Raw genomic sequence first — 26742 nt, forward strand, 5'->3', positions numbered from 1 at the left:
CTCCCATGTGTCTGAAGACTTACAACTTAGAGAAAATGGAGCGGAGATGTAAGTCCAGTTCCTTTTTGTCTCAAGTGTCCTAGTCAAGTCTTCTTGACCCCTGTTTTCCTCCAAATATTCTCCAGGTGGTCTAAAGCTTCCTTGAAACATAATGCCAAACCTGGGTGCATTGCCATAGCTTGCATCTCCTCATCACTGAGGAAATTAAGAGCAGCTGTTTTATATGTGGCCATTCTGTTTATACATCCCAGCATTACGTTTGAAGCTACTTCCTCTTCACTGTAAGAGAGAAATACTTGACATGCTAGGGAGATTTAAAGTTTTGTTTGTGATACATACATGAAATCAATTTAGTTTATGTTTCAACATTCTTTTTCATTTCAACCGTAATTCTGTGGTAGACACACAATGAAAAAGCTGCTATTTCTGGCTCCCATGAGTGTATTCAGGTCTCAAAATCGAACAGTTATATAGACACATGACTTTTGTATCACAACCAAAAAAGAAAAAACCCAAAAAGATACGATGCATTACTATAATCTCACTCTCTCCCTCATTCCCCAGGAAATTCTTGTTACCTGTATGCCTTACTCGGTATTCCCTGGAGTATCCTGTTGTCTTCAATTTCTGCCTTCAGCTCTGCCAGCTGTGCTGCTAGTTCTTGTTCCAGCTGCTGGACCTTCTCAGACAAAGAGATATGGTATACTTCATCCATTTTGCCTATTTCACTTTGGCAGACCAAAAGACAAAGACATCGAGAAGAAGCTCCTTTCTCAAGAGCAAATCATTTGTGAACTCTGGACCAGAAAAATGTCCATCTAAAAACCCACAAATTCCCATTCCTATATAGACAATATATAATATGTAGCAACTTATTAGAGAATTGTTTATTCATCATCTCCTTTAACAAGAAGACTTTTCTTTTAATATCAGAAACAGAACTGGGTGAATGTGATTTTTCCCATTTTGATTGCCAGGCTAAGGAAAATAAGAGAAAAAGTGGTTTGGGTCAAAAATTTTCAAGTATCCTCCTGCACCCCACTAACAAAAGCCATCTCCTCCCTCCTTCACCCAGTTTCTTTCGGACACTTCAGAAATTTTACATAATTAAACATTAAATGTGATGTGCTGAAGAAAACATTTTACATAAGGACAATTGAAACTTTTTCTTTCATTTTTTCCAAAACAAAATATGCTGACATTCAAAACCTATTTTCTCCCCATTTTTCTCACTTGAAACTATTACTTGGAGTTGACTAGAATACAAGGAATGAAAGAATTTGCAAGAAATGCCACTTTTTTGACAAATGTACTGTCTGCAAATAATCCACTAATACCAAACTCACTCCATTCTAATGGGAAATACTTGCTTTGTGAGAATATCTAAAGTAGCCGTGCTCTCTTCCCAACATCTGGAATTACAATTATTCTATTCACTTGTCAGTGAGGGGCATAATGAATTAGAAAGCAATGAAAAAAAAAGAGGAAATTGTCTTTCTAGGGATGAAGCAAGTCATTGCAGAAAGATTTGGGGTTTCTTTCTTGGGGACAAGACAGAGGTGACCTAATTTGTAATCAATGACAGAGCAACCATCTGTAGCATCTGTTTCTCAGTGCTTTGCAGAATCTGTTTGGCTGCTCTGGGAACATAGTTTCTCCTTTTTTCTTTCATGAGAGACCATTGAAACATAACAGCTGTTGGTCCAGCCACAGGTCTGACTTGACAAACACAGGACATGGTCAAGAGGCTGAATACAGCAGTGCAGGACGTACCTTACGGGGGCTCGTCTTAGTTGATGGTATCCCAAGGTCTTGGGCAAATCCTTGTCTCTTGTTATGGTACGGCCCTTGCTGATAATAAGAGCTGAAAAGAAAGCAACTGTGGGAAGGAATCAGAGAGCTTGTATCTCTGCAGCTGAATTTCGCAGCTGAGAAAAGAGGAAATTCAAGTAAAAGAAAATAAAGTAAATTAAAGTAAAAGAAACACCAGGGGTCAGGAAGACTAAAATTAGAAAGGAAATGTTACCTAAAAAATCAGACTAAAAGATTTTACCAAACCCAGCCAGGGATCTGGGTGAAATCAATGAAGAGCAGCCAGTATATTCATACACTACAAACAGATGCCTAGGTTAGACTTTGAACTAGTGACGCAAGATATGAAACCTGACGCTATAAGCATAATATAAACAAGGTAGAATAGCAACCACACCTTGACAGCAGGGTATGAGATGCTTTGGAAAGACTGAATTTATGGTAAAGGTGATGGGATAGTCTGGTATTTTAATGGATTGGCATTTATGAATGGCTAGCACAGGTAAAAGGTCAAAGGGAATCTATTTACATTAGATTTACTTACTTTGGGGAATGAAGATAAAGATTTTTATTAGATTAGTACTAAAAAACCCTAAACCTGCCATGCTCTACACACGTCTTCAATTACTGACTGAACCGAGATGGTATTTCAGACAGTTGTGGTAAGTGGTGAGAACATTAGAGAAGTGATCATGATCTGGGTTAGAATGGAAGAATAAAAACAGACATGTATGCAAAGTGTTATAGTCCAAAAGAGCTAATTTAGAGAAATTACTAAAAGTAATTAGAAAACTCATGCAACTAATGCCTCAAGGATTTTAACATTGAAGAAGCTGGAGAATCTTTAAAGCAATGGTAAAAAGCTAACTGGAACTTGCCTGCAAAATAAAAACAGGGGGAATACTTTGTAAGTATGGATAGTGGAGCCCACCAAAAAGTCACCAAGAGTAGGCACAGAGGGGAAAAAAAAATTTAAAAATCAGAGGACTGGAAAGTCTAGATCTAAAGCAAGCAATACCAGTTACATTAAAAATTGTTAAGGAAAATAAAGAGTAGGCAGTTCTTTAGCTATATAAGTAGGGAGGAACCAAGAGAAAAGAAAAGATGCCACTATGCAGGCAGTGGAGTTCAGATAAAAATAATTCAGGTATGGCTGTAAAACTAATGGGAATTATTTAGCTCAGGTTTTTGAGAACATGGAAGTAAAGTTAGGGTAGCAGAGTGACACCATGGGAATATGAATTACCATTTCCAGGTATAAAGCAAAATTTTTGGCGAAATAGTAAAGCTGCCCGTAAATAAACTCAGGTTGCAAAAAGAAGTCATCTTAAGTACCAGCAAAACAAAACCCTATAGTAGTCTGTCTTCTTGAAGCACAGAGCACTGAGCCCCGCTCTTCCTAGTTTGGGATCAGGGAGGCTACTCATCATGGGGAAGTTACAGTAAGCGTGTTCTCAGGACAGGCACCTACATTTAGGCCAATGCACAAGAGGCTGACACAAAACCAGGAGTTAAAATGGTTGTATGCAGGACAATGCACAGGATTCCCAGGCTGTCAGCAGCCCAGGACTTACCCCATACTTTTGAAGATTTTGAAGAGCTAACCGAGGATCCCCAGGAATCCAAGGCAAGAGCTCCACATTTCATCAGCATTTATCTGGCCAAACTCTTTGTACAGGATAAATAGCTCCATTTAAGCTCACCGATCACACCAGACTCCCTTTGTAATCAGTAGAGAGAACCAGGAATTTGGGATAAGATTCATCTGACTTGTTTAAGCTGTTACCTTAGGGTAACACTTTCAGAAACACATGCTTCTCTCTGCTGATGGAAGAGAGACTATGGGACCTACACAGGGAGCCCGTGGAGACCTTCAGGTAAGCACCAGAGCCACAACCCACGTGATGTGCAGAACCTTCAACAGGCCCCAGCAGAGGATACGGCAGAGGTAGCCTTGCCCACCTCAGTGCAGGCAAGCTGAGGAAACCAGAAAATCCTTCATCAGAAATAGAAGCATATGCTTTCTTATCCCCACTTCCCTGCTTTTTTTCTGCTATACAAATCATCGTGTGTTTGTACGGTATTCTTATTCTGGGAATGTCTTTTGGTCCACATAACCATCTGCACTTAGTTACATTAGCCAGTATCCAAATCCCAGTGAGATCCTGCCCTGATTATTTTGCTGGGAGTGTTTTTGCCAGCTTCTATTCCCAGAACACACTGGATTTATAGCTATGTCCAACCTCCAGCTTTGCTGGTTAGAGGGTTGTAACACACATGCTCTAACTGAATCCCTTTTGTACTAGGACAAAGTCTTTCCAGCAGGCTTAAGTAACAAGCCATTAATTTGTACTAGCATATTTCATTAGCAGCAGGAAAGTGAGCTATTGTTGGATACAATTTGATGGTCTGTATTTTTAATTATACTGTTTGACCTACATCTTTTGTCCAATTTCCTTAATGTCTAGCCATAAAATATGACCCTAGATTCAAATACTAACAAAACCTGTTGTGGCAATTTTGCATAACTCAGCGTAAAAGAACCCAGATTTTGAGTAAATAAGCCAATTACTCTTTTTTTTGGATCACTGAGTGGTTTTATCTGCTGTCCTTTATAGCTAGATTCAAAACATTCATAAAAAAAAAATACAGTTTTGTCTGAGAAGACAAACAAAAACATCTAAGATATAAATCAAAACAAGGATCTGTAAAAGAGTAGAGCAAGCACTTATTCAGCCAAAACATATTGTTCTTGTGAAGAAGCCTGCTCTGACCACTGCGCTTTCTCCAAACGTACATTTATGGAGTTCAAGGCCAGAACTCTTTTGGAGCGTAAAGACGTGAAGCATTCAGATCCCAGCAAAACTCACTGTGATCTGCGTGCCCAATTCTTGCAGAGCTGAACCTCGCCAGCTTTTGTGCACAAGGCTAACTTCACCACTGCGATTTCTACAGAATTATTCATCGCTGCATATTTATTTGAAGTCTTATGTGATTGACAATTGCCTCAAACTGTGAATGTGCCAATCAATAAATGCATAAGCTGATCTCCTACCCTACAGACACCCCGCCCCTCCAAGATACAATCTGAAAACAAATTTTCTGTGTTTCTTCAAGTGAGAAAACTTGTTTGGGATACACTTCCTTTGTATCTGGTTTGACTCCCTCAGCCCATGCTGAAGTGCATCTGCTTTGCTTTAGTGTGTGAAAACACATGCATTAGAGAAATAAAAGCTCCAGAAAAAAAAGCAGCACAAAAAAATTATTAAAATACAATGAAATCTTCCAAGTTAAAATACAAGTGATATAGAAGTTAACTAATGTCAGCTCGAATACCACCCGTTCATGTTTTCCCTTCTCAAATCCCAGCTTGAGGCTGGGAGAGCAAGGCAGCTTTTCCAGCTCCCCATCCTGCTCCAAAGCAGGCAGAGATACAAAACGCCTGGCTGCCAGGAGGACTGGGTTCAGCAGTCTTCCCTTTCCCTCCAGCCACTCGCCCCTCAGAAAGGCAAACACAGAAGCTTTACTCCGGACAGCCCCTGTCAGCACGTGCATTTTGAAGACTGACTATTCAATGCTTCCATCGTCTAAGCACTAACCCATCCAGTACCTGGTTGACCGACCCAAAGCCGCTGCCCTCCACCACAGCCCCTTGTCCGAGAGAGGAGCCGGAGCCCTCCTTCTCCAGCTCCAGCACCAAAATGGCCCCTTCTCTCTGGGTTTCTATAGTCAACAAAAACACCAGGTCAAGGCACAGAGGGAGCAGGTGATTGATGTGCCAGCTCCGTGCCCAGGCAGGCCCAGCTGTCCCTATAGAAACCCCAAACTATAGGAGCTTCGATGTCCTCTCAGCTCCCAGCTGCAAGCCTTTGGCGCTTCTTGCTCTAACTCCTGCCCCTGCCACTGTTCAAAGCCATTCTATCAGTTTTTATGCATTTGGGGCAAATTGCTGACAATTTTTCTCTCTCAATCCAACAGCTGATGGTTTTTGTCTAGGGCTTGGTAAGGCCCTTCTTGCTTGCTCTCTCACACACAGATACAGAGCTTCAGAGATTAACTACCCCTAGGAATGGCAAAGGCTTATCTCGTGGCAGCACAATACCTACAATCTGAAAATGTTAGTAGCAGAAATGCTTACTTTTCCTTTTGTCTCCAGTATCAGCAATCCCAGTGTCCAGAAATGCGTAAAACTACATCAGAAGCATATCTGTACCAGGAAAATAACATGTTTAGAACCGTATTTACATGTTTTTAAACATACAACGTGCCTTTCTAAGTCAGAGATAACCCATAAGTAAGATGGGTAAGAACCCATACAATTTAACAGTGGAGGAAACCTATCCCCACATATCAGCTGAACAACCTGGTCCTCCACAGTCCCAATAAAGATGTTGAGGCCATATAAACTCTGCCCCACTCCGACCCCTAAAAGCTCACACACACAATTGCTGTCAAAGATTGTTAACGGTCTATTCTAAATTTAAATCAACTGTCTGAAATTTTTCCTAATCCTTTGTCTTGAAGGGTGCCAGAGAAAAATTATTGATCCAAAGACCCAACTTTCCATTAGGACCATACATTGTTACTAGCCTTTATTCAAAACCCTTGACAACACAGCTGGCCTCCAACTTTTATTCTTAGCTGCAAAGGGGCTTAAGAAAACCACTGCATTGTCCGTATATCAGAGATCTGCAGCAGAACTTCACTGATACATCCCAAGGAAGATATTTTTTCCTGATATGTGCAAACACCTAGGAAAACCAGTATCAGTCAGTAACCTCAAGACAAAAATTTATCGCAACTAAACAACCAGTGTTGATTAGAAGTCACTGTTATGTTTTTTACCATATGTACACAGTTGGGGTTGGAAAACAGCATACTCACCATTAGCATAAAGACCCATTTTGCAATGTATGGAAAACCGACTACACACGAAAACTGTACAGCTCTGGTAGAAGAGATCACAAATTCCTCAACATGTACTGGTATGCAGTTCAAAGTCTCCTCTATAACAGCTCAATTATTTTATACTGTGGTAGAAGCAGGTTCTGTTGATGAGAAAACAAGCACCTAGGCTTTTGGTAGTAGCCCCTTCCCTGCACTTATCAAGAATACTCTCATGCTGTCATGGTTTAACCAAGTCATGGGTTGTGCTTCTAATCCCTAGCTGTCCCTAATACGGTCAATAAAACTTATAGAGTAATAGTATTAATAATAATGAAAATGTATATAATAAGAGACAATACCTCCTTTTCTCCCCCAGTTGCAATGATCTGAATCTTCAGTTATTAGAGAAAAGGAAAACCACTGTTTTTGTCTGAACAGAAGCACTAGCCCAAGTCATTCTGGAAAAGCAAGCCCTAAGTATCTCCTTGGCAGCGGGGAGAACAGGACACCAAAGACTGCATACTATTTAAAGTGTAAAAAAGGTATAAAATTTTATTTGACAAGTTAACAAGTAAGCATTTCATTAATCCATTGAAACACTTTATTACAAGTCAGCGTAGTTGAATTATAGCTACCCTACATTAAAGTTAATTCTGAGGTGAACAAACTGACCTACTAGTGAGTAGGCAGTTTAGAATCTATATCTATATCTATGCTATATCTATTTTATTTTTTAAAAGTACTTTGTAAAATTAAAAATTTACTAGCTGTCAGACAACTTCAAAAACTTCTAACACAGTGAACTTCAGAACTATTGTTCCCACATGATACCATCTTTTTTCAGTGTTGACTGAAGTTTCTGCACATATTTTAGCAGCTGAAGAGAGCTTCTGCTTTTCTGCCCAGGACAAGATTTAGAAAAACTTTTCCTTACAGTGACTGCAATTTCCTTTGCTTCCTTTTTGTCACCACACTTCAGTTCGACATGAGCTGCCCCTTGCTTCAATTTCTGAGTTTTTCTCTTTAATTTCTGCACCTAGGAAGAAAGTTTGCTAATTAGAATGTTACACACTTGGAAGACGTACAGCTGTGGAGCTTAACTGGACTTCTACCAAACTCCAAACTAAAGATGTCTAAGGGACATTAAAAAAAAAAAAAGTTAAAACCTACTAATCTTGCATATAGTTGTCTCGCTGTAACACAAAGCACCACAGAAAACTAACCTCGCCCACACAGAAAGCATTACAGAAAACTGACCTCACCCACGCTCAATAGGTTGTTGAACCCCATCACTCCCTAAGGTAAAAATGCTTGCCTGAGAGAGACAGAATATCATCTGTTACCAATTTATATTTATGATGGTCTTTTTCCCTTTCAGATTGTACTACCCTAACCAAAAAAAAAAGCACCCAACAAACGTATAAAATGTATACTGTTACTGTATCTCAGCAGTTCACTTTGAAGCCTCACAGCAAAATTAGAAAACAGAATAAATAGGGTTGATTGCTAAAGAATGTTTTTTAATAAGTCAAATAACAAGTCTTGACTTGCACTTGGCATGAAAAGGTCACTCCCAAAGATAAAATTAGGCTGGAAGCGTTCCATATGCCAATTTAGGCTTTTAGTCCATTTCTAAAAATAATTAACTTTAATTGCATTCTAGAACATATTATTAACTGTGAAACAAAGAGATGATAACAGCATTTTTAGTGTGACAGGTTCTAAAAGCAGAAATATGCATCAGAAATATTAAGATTGGTCTGTACAAAATACAAACAGAAATGCGTGGGTGCAAAAGCACCAGAAAAAACGATATAGGCCAAGGGTTACAGGAGTGGCCTGTATTGATAACCAGGACATGATGGACAGTAATCAAACAGACAAACACGAAGAATGTGCTATTTACATCATGACCCTACGGCGTGTGCTCTGATAAGGCTGTACCAGAGCCCAGATAACTTGCCAGTAGATCTGCACCCTGATAATAGGCAAGGGTGACAACAAGGTTGCACCACACTGTATCTGCTATTCCTCTTCTCCTTGTCCCAAAATGAAGGCAGACTGTAGTCTTAAAGATATGCAAAAGGAAGAAACAAAGGCACAGTTGTTGTCCATTGTCTCAGGTTCCTGGAAAATTAAGTCAGCAAGATTCTGAGGCAAGGACTAACACAGTAATTGTTGCCTCCTCCAGAATATAAGAAATTTATCCAAAAAACAGTTGACATCGTTGCCAAGAGAGGCAGTGAGGACTCAACAGTCAATGTCCTTTGTCCATATTGCTAACATGCAACCCTGACAAGACTACTTTGACATAAGCACCTTTGTGCTTGCAATTATGTGGACAATAAAAGGTTTGAGTGAGTAAAATCTATCAAAGAATGAATGTGAATAAAATTGGTCAGATTTAAATTAACCATCCCTCCCCCTTTCACAAGGTCTCACACTGAGTTTCATTTTGTTTCCTATATGAGCGAAGTTCTTAGGTAATTCTATTTATCCTGAAAGAAAAGATGGAAGAAGAGAAAACTATCAGACAGAACTATGGATTGCAATTTTTATCATATGTTCCAAACCAAATTGCTACAAAGAGGTTAAGCTGTTCATCTACAGAAGAGTAATCTTACATGGGCATGTATGAAAAGCTGTTTTCTATGCCTCTACAACAAATACTGACAGAATGTGTACGAGTTAGGGGTTAAACAAAACTGAAAGGCTGTCTGGATGACTTTGGAGAAGCCGTGGTCAACAGACTATTTGGTTAATAAAAAGCTTCAATATTTCAGTAATATAAAAGACATTTAATCCAATCTGTGCAGGAATTATAGCTTCTTTCTCATTCCCCAGAGGGACAGGGCACAAAGGAATGAAATCTCAACAGTTTGTCTTAATGTGGTGAGCAGAAGTGACAGACTGAGCAACGCAGCTCTGTATTGCAGAACTGCCACAGGGCAGGAAGTTTTCGCACTAGCATAGACACCTAGCTGCCAGCTGCAAGCACTTTTTCTTGATCAAAAGAAGGAATGGGAGGTACAAGAACACCGAGGTAGCAGCCTAATTGTAATCACCCATAATCCTGGTTTAAGCACTCCAGTGACATTCTAGTTAATGACAACAGGAGGCAGAGTTGTGGCAGCCTTCAACTAGAGAGTTTACATCTTGTTCTTACAGTAGCCTGATGCTTTTTCAGCTTGGATATTTGTTCTCCTTTAATCTCCATTTGTTTTACAAGGCAATCCAGCTCCCCTTCTAGGCCTTCACAAACTCTGGAGTCTTCAATCTCCTGTATCTTCTTCAGAAGTTCTTGATGCTTGCTGTTAAAGACAAAAATGGCACACTAAGTATTCATGATATAGTCTCTAAGATTACTTCGAATACTTTCAGTGTATTGCAGGAGTTGCTACCTGTTTTGTCCACAGTACAGCAACTTAGCACTATTTACCCCCTCACACAATACACATTAATCTGAAATATACTCATCCTAGAAAAGAAAAAGTTTTTCCAGTGGGTCTGATTTTCTTATTCCAAATTTGCAGCTGATGTGCATCTTATTCCTCCCCCTTCCCACAATCATAACAACTACATGTGTAATGTAATAGTGTGCAAAATAAGAATTTAGAAAGTGAACAGCAGCTATGCAGCGTGGTATTTTCACTTCCTGCCCAATTTAGTGCAGACTTTGAAAGCTTAGTTTAATTCAGAAAAATATTGTTTAAACTAGTATATTTAATTTATAGTTTTTCTGACAGACAATTCAAATTAAAATATTCTACTCAAAAAGATCTGCAGTGAGGTGTGCTGGTTAATCAAATTAACCAATTAACCAGCTAAATTAAAAGAAATTAATTGTGTAGAATCATAGAATCATTTAGGTTGGAAAAGACCCTTGGGATCATCAAGTCCAACCATCAACTCCACTCTACAAAGTTCTCCCCTACACCATATCGCTTAACACCACATTGAAACGAGTCTTAAACACATTCAGGGATGGTGACTCCACCACCTCCCTGGGCAGCCTGTTCCAGTGTCTGACCACTCTTTCTGTGAAGAATTTTTTCCTAATGTCCAGCCTAAACCTACCCTGCTGTGGCTTGAACCCATTCCCTCTTGTTCTATCACTAATTACCTGTGAGAAGAGACCAGCACCAGCCTCTCTACAGTGTCCTTTCAAGTAGTTGTAGAGAGTGATGAGGTCTCCCCTCAGCCTCCTCTTCCTCAAACTAAACAGTCCCAGCTCCTTCAATCGCTCCTCAATGTAGATCTACTCAGTGTAGATCTACTCAGTGTAGATCTACTCAGTGTAGATCTACTTGACCCCTAGATATCTGAACTAGTCGAAAACAGAGACCCTCTCTTAGATAATCTCTTTACAAAGGTCACAGCTTCTTTTTTGACTTCTGAGTAACTGCTGCTGCTTGACAGTTTAATTGAAGCAACTGGATATTGCTATTAAAAAAAAAGTCTTGAATTGCCGTAAGTAAGCCAAAGCTTTTTGAAGAAGAGATTGGTTGCCAGTTTAAATTTTGCCACCAGTGTCAAACCAGTGTCAACATCCTAACTGGTTTAACCAACACATCCTCCTCTGTTCAAACCACAGCTCATTATGTTGACATGTCTAGTATGACCAGCTAGATAGCTTTGGCCCACAATTCTACAACCTTGCATTTATGGCAAGATGCCTAAGAACACAACAAGTTGTAATCCACATTCACTTGCATGGCTAGAAAGATACATACACTCCCATCTAATGCATTAGCTTCTTCCACGCCCTGCCCATTTTCTGGTAGGAGACCATCCCTCTTTCACAACCCTCTTACAGGACTGGCAAGTTCTCCTGCTACCAACACAGAAAAGGAATGAATTCCACACTGTCTTAGCACAATGACCCATCAGGTATGCAGGTACAGAGAAAACACCGAAAGAGTGAGGACAAAGTAATAGGCCAGACGTGGTGACAGGACTATTCCTGACCCAGCTGTACTAACCTATTCTACCACCCAAACTGACTGCATGCTGCAGGCTTGCTCAACATTAATACCACCTTTGCAGCCTTCTCCAGGAGAACATTCTTGGTGTAGTCAGTAGATCTCAGAGTATGTTTGAAACTTCTAAAAAGTACAGGGCTTTTTGAAATGAAAAATTTTTCATTTGCTGCAGCTGTTACTTCAGTAGCAGCTTGGTTACGCACAGGATATGGAAGCAAAAAAAAAAACAGCTGAAGAGTATGTTGCTTGCTCACAAGATGAGTTAAACACCAGGACAGAAAGAATTTTTTGAATGAGAAAAATCCTACCAGTCAGGCCTGCTCCGGCCATTCTGTCAACAAGTAGTCCTACACTTAAAACAGGCTAGGTTTGACTACAGCACACCCGTAGCTACCATTGAAGTCACTTTTACTCCTAACACAAGGGATGAGTACTCACAAGCTCATTTGGCCCAGCTCATCTTGTATGGCCAACAGAAGGTCCGAAAGATTTCTGGTGGCAGTAGGTGATGTGGAACAAGATGATACAGGTTTTGAAAGTGCACTGTGTGCTGAAATCCCAGGTGAAGCTCCTCCTTGGCTTCGTGGTGAGATACGTGGATTGCGATGCTTCATAATATGCAACACACTTTGTACATTTGCACTAACAGAATGGCTGGAGCTGACAGACTTAAAGTAAAATTATTAAGTGGTTTACAGAAGTGATTAACAATTACAGTAAAGAGACTTATTAAAACTGTAGATGCCAGTTCAGCGGGAACATTTGATTTCACTCACCTTCCCAGCCACAAAAGGTAGTTCACCAGCCTTTACATGTAATTGTGAAAGGTGCATTTTCTTCATTGTAGGATTTCTCTGCCATAAGATAGACAGAAAAAGTAAGACAAGAAATTCCAATCCACTGAAACAACAGCACAATCTTAAACTTTTTTTTTTAATAAGTAAAATTCATATAAAGAAGCAGCGAAACCTCAGTTTCCCTCTGGTTAAAAAAAAAATATTCCCTCCTGTATGAGGAAGGAGTAGGACTTTCCAAGAGCTGAGAAAAGTAAATTTTATTCCAGATGCGTTTAGCAGATAGTTTGACAATTAGGTTGACATTAAAGAAATTGAACATTGCTTACTTAAGTTTGCAAAACAACAGTTGCAAAATTTTGACTGACCTGTAACATGTGTTGCAAAATGAATTCTCTCGATTTCAGCAATGCCTTCAAAACACACCATCTTAAGATGCTTAGTTAAAATTGCTTTGGAAACTAATTTTGCCAGATAAACTGAAAGGCAGCAAAGACAGGACATGGGGGATGGCAGTAACACTGTAACAGAGGTTATTTTCCTGCTAGTAATTGAAAGTTTTACAGTGAGGTGCTACTAGCCCTAGCACCATTTTAACTACCAAAGGAAAAGAAAAAAGAAGTATTCAGCACTGTTCGTGACTTTGGAAATGGAGTAAAGTGCAGCAGACAAATCAAGTGCCTTTTACATCATCGTTTTTCACAAATTCCAATCTCTGTGCAAGTCAGATGCTATCAGCAACAGTATGCCAATAAAAACTTTCATGTTACCTTCTTAGTTTTTTTCTTCTTCCCGTTTTCCTTTTTAGGTTCATTTTGAGATGTTACCAAAGACATCAAAATTCTGTTGATCTCAAATCCTGTTTGAAGCTGTGGGAATAAGCAAAAAAAAGAAAACAACCACTTAATGTCCTATTAGGAGTATGAAATCACATCGTTTAATTAATTCCCTCTTTCATGCATGGATAAGATCCAATTAAGGGCACTATTAACTGTCCTGCTTGGAAGGCATAAACTACACTTAAAAACCGAACAGATTACTAGGATGGCAGAGTACCAGGCAGATCTTGCAGCTCTGTCTTAGAAGTCCTCATTTTCATATTCAGCTGCAGCAGCTGTATTTTTCCATTGTGACAACCAGCAACTGAGATGAGCTAATTCTGCTGCGTGCTGGGGATCTGATCATAAAATCCAAAGAATATGAACATTTGGATCTTACAGTCTGGGGACAGAGAGAACTGAGCACGTCTGTGTAACACTGAGGTCAAACCTGCTGGACAATCTTCAGATTGCTCTGTAGTTCAAAGTTGATATAAAGGCCCATGATAAACAGGATAATAGCCATTCCCAATTAAACACAGGACAAGGACTTTGTTTTGGCACGTGTATCAGTTCCAGCTAAACAACACCGGAGGTCCATCACAAAAGTGAGATTATTTTGGCTTTTCTGTCATCAAAAGGAAGTGAACCACCCCACACCCTGTGTTTCCCAACCCAGATCCAACAGACCTAAATCCATCCTGCAGTGAACTAAGGATGATATTAATACTAGTTTAAGACTCAGTTTACTACGCTCAAGTCCTTTCTTGAGCAAATGTCTATACTACTGCTAAAGTAAGACTATCTGCTCTGGGAAAGTCATTCTTACTATGGTTCTCAGAAGATAAAATCTCCATAGTAGGCCTTCTGCTCTGCACCAGCAAGCAGTTTAAGCAAGAAACCCCAAAACCAGCAAGTTTTCAACTGTGTCATTCTGCTGGATTCTGGAGGTGGTCAGATACCTGGACTACAATCTGCATGTTATTTCAAGCTTCCTGGACTGATGAAATGATATCATCCTTGCATGAGGTATAAAAACTGACAGCAGTGATGAATTAATTTAAGCTGTCAGCTTTGCTTATGGCTAGGTTCTTTCACTATTATTCTTCAGCTCTGCATCCCCTCACCTTGCCCCAAGGGAATGCCACCACAACTGCTCTCTTTCAAAATGGCTACTTCTGTGGGTACCTTGCTCCTTTAACAAAAGGTTTCTTTGATTTTGGTCTCTGGCAAATATTCCTCTCTCAGATGGACAGTGGCCCAACAAACTGATTATGGCTTCACAGAATAACAAATTATGCAAGCTCTCAGTTAATGAACAATGTAACAGTATCACTGATTAAAGACTTTTCCAAGTATGGTCCAGTATATTAGATTTCAGCAGATCTTAACAAAAAGAGGAAAACAAACAGAATAACCAACCTTACTTGGGGAATAAGGTTTCTTACATGACCACTTTCTAGTTACTGTAAGTTACGGTCATCTGATTTAGTTGCAGGTTCTCTACAAATTCATTTTCTACCCAGATCACTTACAGCAGCTTTGAGGCTGATGAACTGTATAACTAATACAAAACCAAGTAGAATCCTCCTTGACTGAGATATGCAACACACCTGGCAAGCTTTCTACTATGTAGTTTGTAACTGGTCTGGGTAGTATTCCAGGAGTTCTCCCTGGGTAATAATCATGTGGACTTTAATTGTAATAATAAAAAAAAAAAGAGTATTTTGGACAGAGAGAATAGCTTTCTTCAGTCATAAAAAATAAGATAAAATAAAATCTTTTCAGTCTACCTGAGCAGTTTTGTCTTGTATTAGCTTACGCTGATGCTCTTCTTTACAAAGCTTTTCTTCTAAGTGTTTGATCTTGTCCTGAATTTGAAGGCAAGAATGATTAGTCACATTCAGTTTGCCATGCTGAATCAGAAGTCTGAAGTAGCTTGCAATTGTAATCTGGGATAAAATAGGACTGTAGGAATTTTTAAAGCCCAGAATGATAAAAAGATTAATGAAAATTAAGCCAAGGTGGCATTCAGTCAGGTATGCTTTATGATCTTAGCTTTAATAGAGGAAACTGTTGCAAAACTTAGTACTATTAACAGTATGCCATACAAATGATATAAAATGAATGACTTTCAGGCTGTCATTCCATGCATCCTTACTTCTGCAATTCTCTGAGTAGCAGTAAGTTTAAAACACTCTTCTTCTAGCATTTCAAGCTTTTCAAGTTTTGCGTGCAGTTCTAACCGCTTCTGATCTTCCTCTTTCTGAAACTGGGCCTGGAAAAAAGTAAGCAAGAACGGAGTTGGCAGCTGACTGAAATTGTTTCTGACAGCAAAAAACCAAGCACACTATAGTAAAGGTGTTTAACTAGTTTAAGTTTCATATTTTTTAAATTGCAAAGTGATGAAAAATAGCAGGCAGACAAAGAAGACTTAAGTTTCCAGCAGCCAAATGTGCAAGTATTAGCATGGTTTTGCTCATTAAGAGTTCCACCTAAGGAGTCTTTTCATACAATTCATTGAACAGTTGTCATCAGTCAGTCAGACAGTAAATTGCTTCCGTTTGCTACCACCCTGAGAAGAGCTTAGGAAGAATGATGGCCATAAAAAAGTTTCAATCTTACACATTTCTATACGTTTTAACAATATCGCTGCTTTGTTAGTATGCTAAAAGGCTTCACCTGTTGTTCTAAAATAATTTTCTTTTCCAGTTCCGCACTGGAAACCATTTTCCTCATGTAATCCAGCTGTTTCTCCAGCAGGGAGCAGCGGGATTGTGCTGCATTTAACTGCACACTTATATCTACAGAGAGAAACAAAGACATTCAGTACAGCAAGAGGAGTTACAAATTTAGAGTCTGTCATCTCATTGAGGAATTCTCTGTCTTCAAAACATGCAAGAAAAGTTTTGTTAGTCCAAACAAGTCATGTGGTTAAAATATATTTTATATATAAGACATGAGAATCAAAATGTTTTTCCAGACCTAGTCCCTAATTTGAATTCCAAAGGTGTGAGCATTGCAGTAACTTTGATTTATATCAGCAGATATCTAACCAGAATCTGGTTTCTTCCCTTCTCCTGACTTTCTCAAGTTAGCAGTGTTATACACGTAAGCAGCTGCTTGCTTATTGTAGGAGTTAAACATACCACCTGAAATCTGCTTGTTCTTTAAAATAGCTTCCTGAGTTATGCAATACTTGTTTAATGTATGTAAAAAAAGATCTCAACTTGATCCACAGTTATCCTGCCCCTCCCTAATCCTGAAGCAAAGAAGAAAGGGGAGTGCATTAATTATCAGTTTGTCAAAACAAACACTCCCTGGGTTATGCAGTCTTGGAGTTGCTGTGGCTATACCTTATCATTCAAGAGAAATACCTTTCCTCTGTTGCATCAGTTCTTGATGTACTGTGTCCCTCTTGTAGGATTCATGCTTTAAGGCCTTCCTATACTGAGCAGCTGCTATGGAGAGGCTGCGCAGATTATCTTCAACCTGTGACTTCTCCAACTCTAGATGGTGAATCTTTTCTTGAAGAGTTTTCAGGGCTGCCACCAGAGCTAGCAAACAATGCAACAGTTACACCTTAAGTAATGGTTCCTATTATTATTATTATTATTATTACAAAACACTTCAAACAGCAAAATACTATGTAAATTTTCTTCCCAGGATCACTCCTAAAATGAATTATGTTCCCCAGCAGTACCCTACCACACGCACAACGTATCTGGGAGAAAATGGACATGCTTACTGCATAACTGAGCTACAGAGCACAGGTCCTATGAGCAAAACTATTTTCACTCCAACAGGTAGCAAGCATAAAGAAATCGAAGCAAATTGAGTATAACGAATATAATGATCCCTAGGACTTCTGTTTACACAGAAGCAGAGAACACAGGTATCCAAGTATGTCACAAGTTTTGGTGTAATGCAGCTGGTGTGGACAGATTAAAAAACAAAACAAGACTCAGGTTTTGGGAGGGGGGGAAATCAGATACAAGGGGATATTTTAGTAGTGGGTGCATTTTAAAAATGTTATTGTTTTAAAAGGTAATGATTTCATGCCCAGTTTCTTGTATTTGATGATTCTTTAAACCATAGAAACAATTCTGCAAGATTTTGCTTTTAGCATCAAATCAGTATGTGTCAAAATCATGCCAAAAATAAAAGCTGCAATTTGAGCTACAAGGAAAATTCTACTAGCTCTCCAAAAAACATACACATCTGTGGAAGTTTAAGACGTTCTGTAGCAAGTCAAGCTTCTTTTCTGACGTTTTATAAGCCTTGATAGTTTCCCTATACCAATTTTCTCAGCAGAGGAATACCCAGCAAATATTGCTGGCTCCTTAAGAACTCTCATTAGGTTACCACAGCCCCATCAGAATAAAACTTTTTTTTTTAAAAAAAAAAAAAAAAAAAAAAAAGAAAAGAAAAAAGCAGATACCAGAGAGCAGAAAGATGTAGATGAAGGGGGACCACTTCTTCCATCTTTGTATTGGCATGCCAAACATTTCCTTACTTAAACATTTAGCTGCATAACATTAAACTGAACATTTTAATACAAAAAAGCCCGAATTCTGTAGGACAAACGATTACTACAGAAGTTATAGATTCTTCAAATGAAAGAACAATGATCACACACATAGACTATGTTTGTGCAATATTGCAAAGTTGTCCGTGATAGTAAATCCAAGTATGGTATCCTTGTGATTCACTGAGCTCTCCAGATATGCCACCGACCATTTTTCCTGTGAGCTCGAGGGAGTAATTATCAATTAAGGCACCGGACAATCATAGTGGACCCATATTTCATACAGACTAACTTTCACGCTGCTAACCTTCCTGAGAGTCTGCATTAATCAAAAGTTCTTCCAAGGAATCATATCACACAAAAAACCTTAGAAGTGATTTTAAGCTAGAGGGAGTCGAATAGCACTACACAAAGCTAATTTCAAGTCAGCGTACGATACTAATGGTCTTTTTTTGCCGTATTAAAGTCATGAACTGCTTCTGCTGAGTTTGAAGCATTCTCCTTTGCTTTTAGAGGAAGTCTGATGATTTTAAGTTAAACAATTTTCAAAGCCAAAGTTTATAAGGATGTTAGAAGACTTGCAGCAGTTTCCATTCCAGACATATGACTTCAGGGAGACTACTCCCTCAGGACACATATACATCCTGTCTCAATGTCAGTCTATAATCACAGCAAGTCATTGAACTGAGTAAAACAGAACGGGGAGTTTGCTCAAGAAATTTCACATGGAACAATTAAAAAGACCACTTTAAGGACATATTTTGGTTTTACCTTGGTTATTGGGGATAGATAGCCTGTCACCACCAACAGCTGCCAACTTCTTTGATTCTACATAAGCAAAGGCTGCAGGAAGCATCTTATCTGGTGGCTGAAGAAAGCTTCCTATGAAACTGTTCTTTGATTGAGAATCCATAGCCTGTAAAAAGAGAGCTATTTAATGCCATTAGCTCTTTAATGGACTATGTAACTTTTCAAAGTATGCCATTGTGCTGTCCCTGGCTCTGTTTTATATCAAACCAGGTCATGTGCACCAAAATAATAATTAAAAAAAAAAAAACCACACGCCCCCAGATGAATCCTGTATTTTAATGCAATTCCAAAACAATGCCTTTCCTAACACTAAACATAGCTCTCCTCCACTATCCAATTTTTTTTTATTTTTCCTGGTGCTTTCTAATAACTTTTGCTGATTTTTTTCCTTTTAAAAGACAAGGATTAACACCATTTTATATTATCTACTTTACAGACTTCAGTGTCTGCCTCTCAGTACACCCTGCAGAGCAAGCATTCCAAGCTTTACAGCCTGTTTTCATTTGCAGCCTCCCTAGTGCTCTAACACCTAGCTTTTTCCATATGGCTTTATTACATAATAAAGACATGGTTCTCCACATTTAGTGTTGAGATAACAAAAGGATATTTAACATGCAACATTCCCAGCATTATCCCCATTATTAAGCATATGTATTAAGTCACGTTTCTCCACTCTCTTTCTGCCCTACCCTTTCACGTTCTTTATTTTATCAGAAGCACATTTGAAGACAGTCTACATCCCACCAAATAGCAATTTTCCTTGATACCTAAGACATGGACAGTGAAACTTGCAGAAAATGCTTTATGCAACCTCTAGGAGAGCAGACCCTTAAAGATAAGCCCATATGCACTCTATGAGAAGTCATTCAAGCCTCATTTGGTTGTTTACATTGGTAATGCCACAACAACCAAGCATAGGCCATAGGTCATCTGAAAGAGGGCTACAGGCCATCTGAAGGAAAAAGGTGGTAAAATAACTAACATTAAAGAACTAACATTAACATAAGAAGGACACAGAGTTGTTGGAGTGAGTCCAGAGGAGGGCCAGAAAGATGATCAGACGGCTGGAGCACCTCTCCTGTGGAGACAGCTGAGAGAGCTGGGGTTGTTCAGCCTGAAAAAGGCTCCAGGGAGACCTTATAGCGGCCTTCCAGTATCTGAAGGGGGCCTACAGGAAAGATGAAGAGGGAGTCTTTATCAGGGAGTGTAGTGATAGGAGGAGGGGTAATGGTTTTAAACTGGAAGAGGGTGGATTTAGATTAGATATTAGGAAGAAATTCTTTACTGTCAGGGTGGTGAGGCACGGGCACATGTTGCCCAGGGAAGTTGTGGATGCCCCATCCCTGGAAGTGTTCAAGGCCAGGCTGGATGGGACTTTGAGCAACCTGGTCTAGTGGAAGGTGTCCCTGCCCATGGCAGGGGGGTTGGAACTAGATGACCTTTAAGGTCCCTTCCAACTCTAACCATTCTATGTTTCTATTCTATGATTAAAGAGGTCTTTAATAACTTTGGACTTACTGGTACTGTAAAAATAGTGTTTGTTAAACTTTTTCATTGTACTTTCTGCTCTTCTACTCATCTACTGGTCTTACATAAGCAGGAATAGCAGAGACTATGCTTCCCTCAAAAGTACACACTTTGGTCCATCTTAATAAGGGTCCTATTAACTTACACTTCAAAAATTGAGAGTTCCTCACTTCTGAAAGCTGTTAGCAGGTTTTGCTAGTGTAAACACCATACCAAGAGAAGGAAGTTAAAAGCAAGTTTTAAATCACACCGCAGCTGCCCAGCAAAGTAGTACCAAGCATCTTACTTGATACAGTGTAAGAACTACAGGGTATATACAGCTTCAGTTAATAGAAAAGCAGCTTATTTGAAGGTTCAATGATACACAGTTATGGTATCACCCGAGTTTAAAATACAGGGCATGCAACTGGAACAGGCTTCCCGCTTGGACAGTGCTGTTTACAGATGTAGTTCCCAGGAAAGTCACACAAAGGAGGTATGTAGTAACAGGAGGAAGGAAACCAAACGAAGATTGGAACCTGCTGATGAAGCACACCCAGGAAAAGCCATTCATACCAGGTGGGCAGGGAAGAAAGTTTTCAATGAAGGAAAAGATTTCCAAGAACAGCTCTTCCAGCACTCTTTCAGAGGCTGTATAAAATAGAAAAATCAGCATCCATCCACACTGCCTCTTTAAAATATGCACTAAACCAAAGGCACACAGAAATACTTCTTTCCTCCTCCAAGTTGTCATCACAGTCTCATCAACACGAGCATGTCTCCACCAGGGCTTGCTTGACATGGGGCCTCCCAGACACCCCTGCTTTTGTATGCTAGCACCCCCAGGGCAGATCCCACACAACATGACCCCCCAACTGGCACCAGCACAGCCTCCCCAGACCCACAAGGGAGGAGCTACCAAGACTTACCAATTTTCCCATTGCTTCTCAACCCCAACACATTGGTGATGAAAAAGACTAGCAAAAAAAGTCCATAAAAACACAGATGTGTGCATGCAACAGGCTTCCTACTGCTGTTGTGAACAGGGCAAGGCAACTTTGGAAACTCCAGAGGATGAACATGGGTTTTGCTCATGCCATCTAACCTTTTGGCATAAGAGGAGATTCACTTTTCCAACGTCCTCCAGTGGAACATGGCTCCCTCGCACGCCTGTAGCTGCTATGCATCAATTAGTTTCCTTATTACTGTCACATAAACAAGTCCTGCTGTTTCCAAGGAGATGGGTCTGTGGACAGTTGTAAGGAGGATGGTGATCTGAAGCAAATAATGAATAACAGAGAGAGGGAATAAAGCACCAGAAAAATTGAGAGTTTGTGGTCAAGCTCAGTAACACAAAGGTGGGGGGACACAGGGGACACCTATTCTGGAAAAAGGTAAGTAAAAACCCTTTAGTTCTGCAAGTGAAGCCAAAGGAAAGTGAAAGAGAAGAAGCCACCTCACCAGCCCAGTGATGGTGATCCAGCTAATCCAGTGTGGGCTTCATCATGAAAACCCACAATTTTGCCAGCACAGCAGAGGATAATACACTCTGCAGCTGGAGGGGGGAGCTCCCCAAGCTACTCATACGAGCACAGGCTCAGCAAAGGGTGTGAAGGAATACAATACCACACAACTGAGACACCTGTGTTTGCAGAACCCCTGCTGTGGACATGGTTACGGACGCCTTGCTTTGCCACAGCTTTCTCAGACGCAGAGGCTGCGTGGAGCAGGCTGAGGTAATGGTTGCCATAGTGCTTGGAGGCTCTGTTAGCGTAATTACTCTAGTAGAGGTGCTCTGGTGTAGACGAGTCCTTTAATATCTTAGCAGGTAAATATAGTTTATAACAGCCATGCTGCACAGGAGTAATGTCTACAACACTGCAGACCTCAGGCAAGGACATGGGCCAGGAAAAGGACCAAGTCACTCTACAGTAGCAAGACACCACCAAACATCCTGACCACTTTCAGCCCTCTAGGACAAGAAACCTATCAGGAAATAATTAACTAGCTTGACGTATGTTTGGACGTCAGCTGTCCTACCATCCACTTTTTCCCCTGCAAGTATTTGAGTTTCTATAAAACCATCACAGACAGGTTTGCTTTTTAAAAAGGGTTACACAGCCCACACTGCAAGCTTAACCTACTGCTCTTATTCTGTGCTACTGTAGACGCTGGTACACAGCCCTAGAGCGGTGCTTTAAAGCAGATATTGCTTCCTGAATGGCGATGTTTGTACTAATGTAACTCCATGAGGCTTAGGGGGATTTAGCACTTGAACAACACTTGTTAAAGCAGCCAAAACACCGTTGTTTAGACAAGCCCTTCATTGAAGAAATTAGTGCACTCCTTCGAGTTTGGGGAACAGCCAAAGGTGAAGTATGCGTATTGAATGGAGGCTGACAATACACCCCGGTTACAGGCAGAGGGAAGGGGAGGGGGAGGGAAGGAGGCAGAAATGCCTCGCTGCTGCCCCAGCTGCCTGTGCCATGGCAGGGAGGAGTGTTGTGTTATGTCAGTCGCATCCAGACTCCCTGCCAGCCCTTTGGGTTTTTTAACCAGAACTGACCCAGCCTGCACTAGTGGATGCAGTGGCGATGCTCAGGTGCCCGGTGTTATTTTACACATGAAGACACAAAGAAGCCAGTTCTTACATACCCTGCATCAAGACACGGGGCTATTCAGTGCTGCCTATGGGCCTGCTGTTAACCGTCAGCCTGGCCTTGCCACCTATGTTGTCCCCAAGCTGGAGCCAGGAGGCTCCCAGAGTGCAGTGCCATGCAGTCACAACCCTTTGCATGGTGCGTGGTGCCAGGCAGAGCAAATTAGCTGTGTGGCAGCACTGCACGAATGCAATTACACCGCCTACCTCTTTCCTACCTTGCTGCAGTTGGCGTGCTCCCCCCGGGGGTGTGAGGATGAGCAGTGGTACCCGCTTCTGCCTGTTGGGCTCACCGTCACATGCAGGCCAGGACCGAGCTTGCACAGAGGCTGTTGGAGAGCAATCCCACCATCAGGTCCATCTGTACCTCTATATGTGGCTTTGACACCTCAGATGACAGCAAGCAAGCTGGAGTTTGGTACCTTGAGACAAACAGGGAATTTCCCATTTTATCATGTGATTTACATTTACCTTTACACTGTTTATTTTTGCTGAATGTGGCCTGCATTGAGTGCCAGAGTACTGGATTGGGTTGCTGTAAAAATCAATTGACATTTGAGTTACTGCTGTCTAGCACAAGTAAGCATGCCAACAGTGGAGAGCTACTGAACACCACTGAAATCCTAAATGTTACAGAAAGACCAGGTATGACTTCCTCATCCTCCTCCTGCCCTCTTCTCTGTTCCTCCCCTCCATTTCTAGCCACATCATAAAAAAAGTTTCAGAAAAAATTCTTCTGAAGTTAAAAGTCCAAAAACATTTTGCCACATATACAATTCTGTCCCATACTGTAAAGCAGCATATGGAAAAGCTTTTTCCACATGTGAACTATAGCAGATTCGGGGAATAATGCTGGCTTAGCAGTTTCCCAAAAGATATACAGTAAAGGAATAATGTAATAATTGCTGTGATAATGTAAGGGGTGCTTCCACTAAATTCTCCGATGCTTGTTATCTCACAGAGATCCTGGTTCATTCAAATCACTGTGAGGGCAACCTTTTAGAACCAAAGAAAGTGGTGCTGTCAGAACACCTTCAAAGAGGAAAGAGAAAAAACAGATCAAAGCATTTTTCAGAAAGAAATACACAGATACCTATCTTCTGACCTGACCTACTGGGCATGCACAATTTATAGTGGTTTTTTTCATAACTGAAAACAAAGTCTCAAATGAATCAAGGAATGATTCACTGTTTATCACACATAAGAGAAATTTTAAAGAATTGCCCCAACGCAGGCTATACCAAGAAACTCCCACATCGCTGGCTGCTGCCTTGTCTATTTGAGCCAAGCCTTGCTGGCGAAAGGTTATGTGAGAGGCCATTTTAGTGACACAATCCAAATTGGTCTATTTTTCTCCCGTTTCACTTTCCTTCAAGAACCAGGGAAAAGCTTGGTCAGCTGTATTAGCTATGCTGCAACGCTCTTTCAGCCTTATTCCCGACGGACAAAGAACAGCCCTTCCACTGACAAAAAGAAATAAATAATGTCATAGGCAAGCTGCATTGTTGTTTTGGGAACACCCAGTCTCTAGCATCCTGACACAACCGCTTTAATCAGCCTGAAACATATGACCTTGCTCAGAACTTATCTAAGTAACTGGTACTCATGTGCCTTCTTTAATCTAAGTGGGTTAGAAATGAAGTGGTGACAGCTGCAAAACTAATAGGAAGTGAAACCTCACTGAATGTTTTTAAGTAATGTCGAGTCCCACTTTAAATGAATTTAGAACAAACAACTAAAAATTGTTAGAGCAATTAAGGAACTTGGCAGTTTTTTGAAAAACTGACACAGGCAAATCCATGGGAGCAAGCTTGTTGTACAAACGGTCAGTCTCATCACTGGATATATAAAGGTTAAGTGCCCGGTTTCTTCTTTGATACTACAGTAGCAAAACCTATTCATTCATTAATTTCAAGTCTTATGCAGAACTTTCATCCAATAATTTTTTTTCAGTCTTGGAAGAAAAGGAAAAGAAATTCTGTGTTTTCTCATGACACTGTATGTACTGTGATGTATGGTAAAACCTGGTATTTTATTGAAAAAACCCCAAACTTCCTAAGCCCTTTATTTCATTGTGTCAGACCTTCTAAGCATTCATACTGATACTTCTATAGTTCCTGTTTGCTAGAGATAAAAGACAGAGAAGTAAAAGAGGAAGAAAGAAAATGGAATGAGTTACATAAGCACTTTGGGAACAAGGTAAAGAAATAACCAGGTGGGGAAAAAACAGAGATTTTTTTTTAAAAGAATTTTTTTTTAGGAATGGGTTCTAACCTGAGAGTGTATCAAGCAAACTTGGGTCATAATGTCATTAGAGTTTTGCTGTTTTCTTCAATGAGCACAGCAAACCCAGTTCCTCATTAAACTAGACCTTCATTCATAAGTGCATGAAAAAATCATATCCAATAGTTTGTGGGGAAATTGAGTTGGTGCAAACTGCTTTAACCTGTATGAGCAGAGGATAACTGAACTTAACATTCAGAGGAGCAAGACTGCAAATTCCTATCTAGTAACAATTGCTATGTTAGCATGAAAGCATCTGGCCTGGAATATAGTGTTGCCAAAATAATTACATTTCTAAGTCTTTTAATTAGTCCGAAGTAATTAAATATAACCTTTTTCTAATAAGTGTCAAACACAAAACCAAATAATATAAATGGTCACTAATATACTTCCTCACTTCCCTCGTAGTTCTGTCCCTCTTATCTTCTTTCATCCACCTCCACGTTATAATTGCTTTTTCTCCCTTATCTCCTCTCTGTTCCTTGTATTTACTTCATCCTATAGCTTTGTTCCTTGTTCTTTTCTCTTCGTTCTTCTTTTTCTCCAGCTCCCTCTTCTAGCATAAAAAGTTAGGGTTTTTTACAAAGTAAAAAGAGCCATTTTTTCCCACATAAGAATAACTATCAAATTTCTTCCCTTCACACTTAGGATGCAGTTCCAACAGATGCTGTTTGCTCTTAGTACGCTGACTGATGTGGAAATTCAAGGTGCTCTCCTCACCTCAGTACTCTACATGAAGAATGTAAAAAGCTACTTTTTCTCCTCACTGTTATTTTCTGCTGCTGATGCTATCACACTGTCTTCCATATGTAGTTTGCTTAGCTTGGTCACTTCTTGTTACCCTCAAAAATCTGCTTTTACTCATTAGATTGGAAGCAGCTCTCACAGCTTTCTCAAGAGCAGAGCACCTGTGTCCCGATAGAGGGGAAGGCAGGAGGAAATTACTGGCTCTGGCTATTGGCCCTTGATTAAAAAGAGGGAGACTTTGGGAGACTGCTTTTGTGGAAAGGGAAGGCTTTCAAGGGCAACTGTCTTCTGTACAGAAGACTGCGTATCTGTGCACAGGCAGAATAATTAGAGACTAGAAAGGCAAATGCAGAATGGAAAAGACATATTAGGGTAGGTTGGGGCACATGTAAGAGTGGGTTGACATGGCAATCATAGTGAAGAAATATAATGAGCTACGGGATAGTTATTGCAGGTACTGACTCATTCACAGTAAACACTTTTACTGCATGATAATTTTCATCTTTTATGTCTCAAATATTTAATGGGATCACTGAAAGATGGTTCTGAACGTTGCAACTTGCCCTCTAGGCAGATGAAACACACAGATTGTGTCCCCACCATTGCCTTGGAATTTATTTTCAAAGTAAACTTCTGTTTTCACCAATTCTTTTTCTCAGGGAAAGTGTCGGTCTCTTCATCCGACATCCTTTAACCTAGCATGGAGATGAAGAAGGAGGTTGATTTTTATCCAGATTAACTAAAAGACCACGACATGGGTGAGCAGAGAAACACAAAGAGGGTAATTGTTCATAGGATTTGTCTCCTTTTACCTACTACCACCCGTATGGTTTTTTTTTGTCACATATTCCTGTGCTGCTGATAACTAGGCACCTGGCAGGGAACAAGAACTTCATTATTCATTTGTACATCAGGC

The 26742-nt window shown here is 40.1% G+C and overlaps 1 protein-coding gene across 4 annotated transcripts; it reads right to left on the bottom strand.

The window, feature by feature from the left end:
* Positions 1-7315: 7315 nt before the first annotated feature.
* CEP57L1 (centrosomal protein 57 like 1) lies at positions 7316-23183 on the bottom strand. 4 transcript variants are annotated; one of them, XM_054195588.1, is made up of 12 exons: positions 23015-23183; positions 21243-21412; positions 18593-18737; positions 16671-16850; positions 15976-16097; positions 15455-15571; positions 15087-15164; positions 13246-13344; positions 12458-12535; positions 12120-12349; positions 9866-10010; positions 7316-7735 (listed from the first exon to the last, which is right to left on the bottom strand). In XM_054195588.1, the coding sequence occupies exons 3-12, from the start codon at positions 18732-18734 to the stop codon at positions 7511-7513; spliced, it is 1416 nt and encodes a 471-aa protein (XP_054051563.1). In that variant the 5' UTR covers positions 18735-18737; positions 21243-21412; positions 23015-23183; the 3' UTR covers positions 7316-7510. The 4 variants fall into 4 exon arrangements, with proteins under 4 accessions (XP_054051563.1, XP_054051561.1, XP_054051562.1 ...); XM_054195586.1 differs by having other exon boundaries at positions 21067-21412; XM_054195587.1 differs by having other exon boundaries at positions 21067-21412; positions 23004-23183.
* Positions 23184-26742: the final 3559 nt, after the last annotated feature.

The sequence above is a fragment of the Rissa tridactyla genome, chromosome 3, assembly GCF_028500815.1.
Source record: "Rissa tridactyla isolate bRisTri1 chromosome 3, bRisTri1.patW.cur.20221130, whole genome shotgun sequence".
NCBI classification, from domain to species: Eukaryota; Metazoa; Chordata; class Aves; order Charadriiformes; family Laridae; genus Rissa; species Rissa tridactyla.

Bases quoted from the DNA above. Each gene is read 5' to 3' on its own strand.
- CEP57L1 (XM_054195586.1), bottom strand. The intron at 13,345-15,086 runs GTAGACTGAAAA...TTATTCCCACAG, and splicing joins TACAAGACAAAACTGCTCAG to CTTCAAACAGGATTTGAGAT. The intron at 12,350-12,457 runs GTGAGTGAAATC...TTTTACTTTAAG, and splicing joins TACCTTTTGTGGCTGGGAAG to TCTGTCAGCTCCAGCCATTC.